We start from the raw sequence: 4,811 nt of genomic DNA, 5'->3' as shown, positions 1-4,811 counted from the left end.
CAATCATTTACAGAAACTTCTATGGTTTATTTAAAACCAACAAAAATCTCTTCTCAGTGTGACTAGTTATTTAAGCATGCATATCCACCATTATCTTGAAACTCTAACAAGAACTCCTTAAAAGTCAGCAGCTGCCTAGCATCATAGAACAGTCCAGATTGGATGGGACCTCACCTTGCAAAGCAAGGCTGCTCAGAGCCCTGCCCAAATCAAAACTTCACGTATTTCCAGGAACAGAGATTCCACTGCCTCTCTGGGTGACTGCTCCAGTCCCTGGTCACCCTCTTTATCCAATTCTTTTTTCTAATACCCAAAATTGTTTTTTCCTGAGGCAATTTCTATCCATTGACCATAATACTTTCACTGTGCACTTCCAAAATTAATCAATCTTCTCTACAAACACCCACTAAGTAGCTGAAGACAGCAGAAAGATGTCTCCTTCGCCTTCTCGTCGGGGGCTAAGCAAACCTGTCTCTCTGCTGCTCCCACACATCACGTCTGCCAGCCTCGAGCTGTCCACATCGGCTGTGCTCGCTCCAGTTTCTCACCACTGTTACTGTCATCATTTCATGTCATTTAAAAAAACCTGACTGTACTAAAGAGGACCAAGCAGTAAGGTGACAGTTTAAAGACTGAGTGGTTATTCCACGTGAAATGTGTTATAAGCAAAGAAAAACACGATGGTGCACCACCTTGGTATTAGAACGTATCAGCCAGGCTTTATACACTGGAAGAGCCCCATGCTGCATTTTTTCTCCCATTTTATTTTAAGAAAACTAGGTTTTATGTACACATGCCTATTAAAATCCAACAACAAGAAGCTGTTAGAAATACACAATACCAGAGTGCTGCTCAAGCAGCTGGCGAGTGTTCGTGGCAAGGGCGTTGCTGGCAGCAGCAACAGCATAAGCTCGTGCTTCCAAGACAACTGTTCTGTAAAGTCCGGGTACTGACTTGTCCTCTAAGAGACTGCGATGACCTCAGATTTCCACCTTGAATATGAATCTGCTCTGAGAACTAAGTTGGTGTAATTTCACCAGAACAGCACTGCTGCAATCTGTCAGTAAACAGCAGCAGCTAATTCTAATAGCTGGGGGTCACCTTTGTCCACCATGCACACAGGCACGTGTTCTTCCCCTTCCGAGAAGAGACTATGAAGTGAAATGACCTGGATGAGGGTAAAGACAGTGTCTCCAGTGAGAGTCACAATAGATATTTTAGTTGTAAATTCTACTAGTCTGGAAAAAAACCAGATTTTACTACCTATGATATTTGAGCAGTAGAGTTTGATTTATAATTATTAAGGACTAATGTAAAGTTTTTCCCTTTCTTCTTTTTTTTTTTTTTTTTTTACCTGTGTGTACTGCTGACTAAATTGTTATATTTCATCTAGAATGGATCTCCTGCAATGTGCAGGCAGCTATAAAATACTACAAATGAGCTATTTTAATTTTTTAGAACTTTTAACAGCACATATTAACTTTCATTCTGTTTACGTCTAGAGGTTATAGTTGCAACTGTAAGAAACTAAAATGTAATTCATATTTAAATTAAAACACCAATCTTGGAAACTTTTGTGGTACTTGCTGGAACAAAGGACTCTTCCAATCCTGGCATTTATCACTTTGTTTTTTGAGGTTCTTGGCAGGCTTTAGATAAACTAGCAACCATTAACTACAGTTCTGGCCGTAGACTGATACAGCTATTCCCCATGATGTCCCTTTAGCCAACAACAAAATTATCTCATTTGTACACAGGCATACTAGGTACTACGTAGGATTCTGTAAATTTTCAAACAGATTATCAGTTGTAAGTCGGCATTTATTTCCTATTTGTTACTTACTGTTAAATTTATTTTAAAACAGATTTGAAAAAGTTCTTTGCAGAAGAACGCTTGACCAGAACAAGAGGATCATGATGACAAGATTCATCTGTTTAGTGCTGCTAGCTGTTGGGGGAGCGACTGCAAGCAAAATGCAGGAACTCGAAGGCAATGACGAGGAAACGGAACAGGAATTCATTTATATGAACAGATACAAGCGTTCCAGTGACACACAGGACAAATGCACTTACACCTTCATTGTACCTCAGCAGAGAGTGACGGGTGCCATCTGTGTTAATTCTAAGGAGCCTGAAGTTCTACTTGAAAACAGGGTAAATAAGCAAGAATTACAGTTACTTAACAATGAACTTCTTAAACAAAAGAGACAAATAGAAACTCTCCAGCAGCTGGTAGAAGTTGATGGTGGGATTGTTAATGAGGTCAAGCTCTTAAGAAAAGAGAGCAGAAATATGAATTCTCGTGTCACACAACTCTACATGCAGTTACTACATGAAATTATCCGAAAACGTGACAACGCCTTAGAACTTTCTCAACTCGAGAATAAGATTTTGAACCAAACTGCAGATATGCTGCAGCTTGCAAACAAATACAAGGACTTAGAGCACAAGTACCAACATTTGATGTCAATTGCCAATAATCAGTCAGTAATAATTGCCCAACTGGAAGAACACTGTCAAAGAATGCCATCCATAAAGCCACTGCCACAAACTCCACAGCCACCAAATAAAGTGTACCAGCCTCCTACTTACAATCGCATTATTAACCAGATAGCTACCAATGAGATCCAGAGCGATCAGAACTTAAAGGTTCTGCCACCTACGTTACCAACTATGCCTGCAGTTACTAGTATTCCAACTTCAACTGATAAACCATCTGGTAAGTAATATTATTGATATGTCTACATTAGCTTATGCCAGTATGCAGTGGACAACATTTTAACTGTAGTATCACAAATGCAGACAATTTATTTAGCAAAATAAATGCAAATTAATTATTTTGACCTCATCGAGATTTCTTAGATCTGATATTGTCTGTCTATCTTGTGTATTTTTACGTGTTGTAGTGCAAACAGAGAAAGAAAGCAAAAAAAATGAATTCCAAATGTCTTAACAGATTCAGACACACTAGCCCCACAGATTTTTCTCATGGTACTTTGCCAAGACAACCCCACCATTTATAGGAGATGTATGAGATAAAGGAGCTGCAGAAAAATATGAATAATCAACAGTCTATCATCTAAATTTTAGGTACCTCTACCCAAGACCTAACTGCTATAATTCATAACATCTGAAGGGGTTTGACACTTTTGGTGTAAACATTTATGAAGTTATTACAAGTTTGTTGATCTAGCATGTGATAATTTTTGTGCTTGTGTAACTGGAAAAGGAATAGGTATCTGCTCTGTACCTCACATGGGGCACTTGCACTCTAAGACAGGAGCAAAGGGAAGCAAGCGGTGGAACAGTCAGGGATACTATACAGCCCTCCATAAGAGCCCTAGGAGTTCTGCCATGAGCAAGGTAAGAGGCACCAAAGTCACATTAGAGATCAATTGATCTACATGATAAAGAAATATCAGGTACAGAACCCAGTGTGACCTATGGTGCCACGTATTAAAAAAAAAATAGTTCAAGTATTATGTGTCCCATACAACAGAAGTCTGTTCTTCAGCATGTGGGCAACATGTTCTTGCTTCAGAAAAAAGACAGGGGACCCACGGACATCTAAGAAACTAAGATCTGAAACAGAGTAAGGCACATGAACTGCATTCGGAATATATTTCAAGGCTATTTGCAATACAATCCAAAACACAGACTCTTCAGAATTATCAAATAATGCAACTGCCACATTTAAAAAATAAAAGACTTATTTCTGCATGGAAATATCCACCACGAAAGAAACTTGAGCAGCTGTTTCAGTCTAAAGCACAGTCTCCAACACTTTGCTACAAAGCAGTGATTTCACAATATTGCCGGAGATGAACTCACCAAAGCCTGCATTGTGGCATGTAGAAGCTCAGACAAAAATATCATTATTCTAATGTTCTATGTTAAAAAAAAAAAATCAAGAGAAAAATCAGGTCTATTACGATTTATTTGGAACAACACACTACAGGATGGCCTCTCTTATTTTGACTTTGATCTCAAAGCAGGTTCAAGCTTAGTAACAGTATTTCCCTATCGTTCTGTAAATGGAATATTTTCAAGTGTTCTTTTTAAGACCTCCCCCCTTCTCCATTATTCTAAGATTTGACATCTGCCACTTCTCCCTTATCTACATAACTTAGAAAGTTTCACCTTTCTTCTGACCAAATGCATCATAATACTGATTTCTCTCCTTATTTTCTCGTATGCAGCAGTTTCATTTGTTCAAGCATGTCCCATAAGTGAAGTTAAGCTATTTAACCTTTCAGTTCCAGGGTATCCTCCTCCCCTCTCCTCACCTTTCTTTGTGGGCAAGGAACGTTTAATACCTTTTCTCATCCTCCAGAATGTTCTCCACTCACAAAGCACATCTCAGACAAAATCCGTCCCCACAATTAATGCTGTAAATTATGCTTCAGACAGGTGTCTGGAATGAGCCCAATTTTTTTTCAAAAACATGCAATATCTGTTACTGCTGGCCAACCAGTAATATGACTGGCACAGTCGGATTTACCCCAGTCAAAAACCAGGAATCTGAACTGGAGAGCATAAGAACTGCCACAGAAATAAATTTAACCAACTTGCAGAGAGTTCTGTACACATCGCTTATCATAAAGTGCTCATCTTTTTTCTACATGAATATTTTTTGAAACAACCTACTTCACAAGTTACTTATAACTCAGTTCAGAGCAGCGACCCTTCCTGTAACAACCTGACACAGCACCGGGGCACTGGACCCAAAGGAAGGTACTTCAGAACAAAACGTTATTATCACTATGATCTAAAACAAGACAGTCATTAAGAAGCGTTTCTCTGTCATGTTT

At 38.9% G+C, this 4,811-nt stretch overlaps 1 protein-coding gene across 1 annotated transcript in view; it reads left to right on the top strand.

Moving 5' to 3' along the window:
• The first annotated feature begins 1,870 nt into the window (after positions 1–1,870).
• ANGPTL2 (angiopoietin-like 2) overlaps positions 1,871–4,811 on the top strand; it is a 7,311-nt gene continuing 4,370 nt past the window's right edge. Inside the window, exon 1 of the mRNA XM_010076620.1 lies at positions 1,871–2,719. Coding sequence (XP_010074922.1) covers positions 1,915–2,719 — 805 coding nt within the window. The 5' untranslated portion in view covers positions 1,871–1,914. The remainder of the gene's footprint in view (positions 2,720–4,811) is intronic.

This window comes from Pterocles gutturalis, unplaced genomic scaffold (assembly GCF_000699245.1).
Source record: "Pterocles gutturalis isolate BGI_N339 unplaced genomic scaffold, ASM69924v1 scaffold44328, whole genome shotgun sequence".
Taxonomy (NCBI): Eukaryota; Metazoa; Chordata; class Aves; order Pterocliformes; family Pteroclidae; genus Pterocles; species Pterocles gutturalis.
This window is presented reverse-complemented; position numbering and strand designations above follow the sequence as displayed.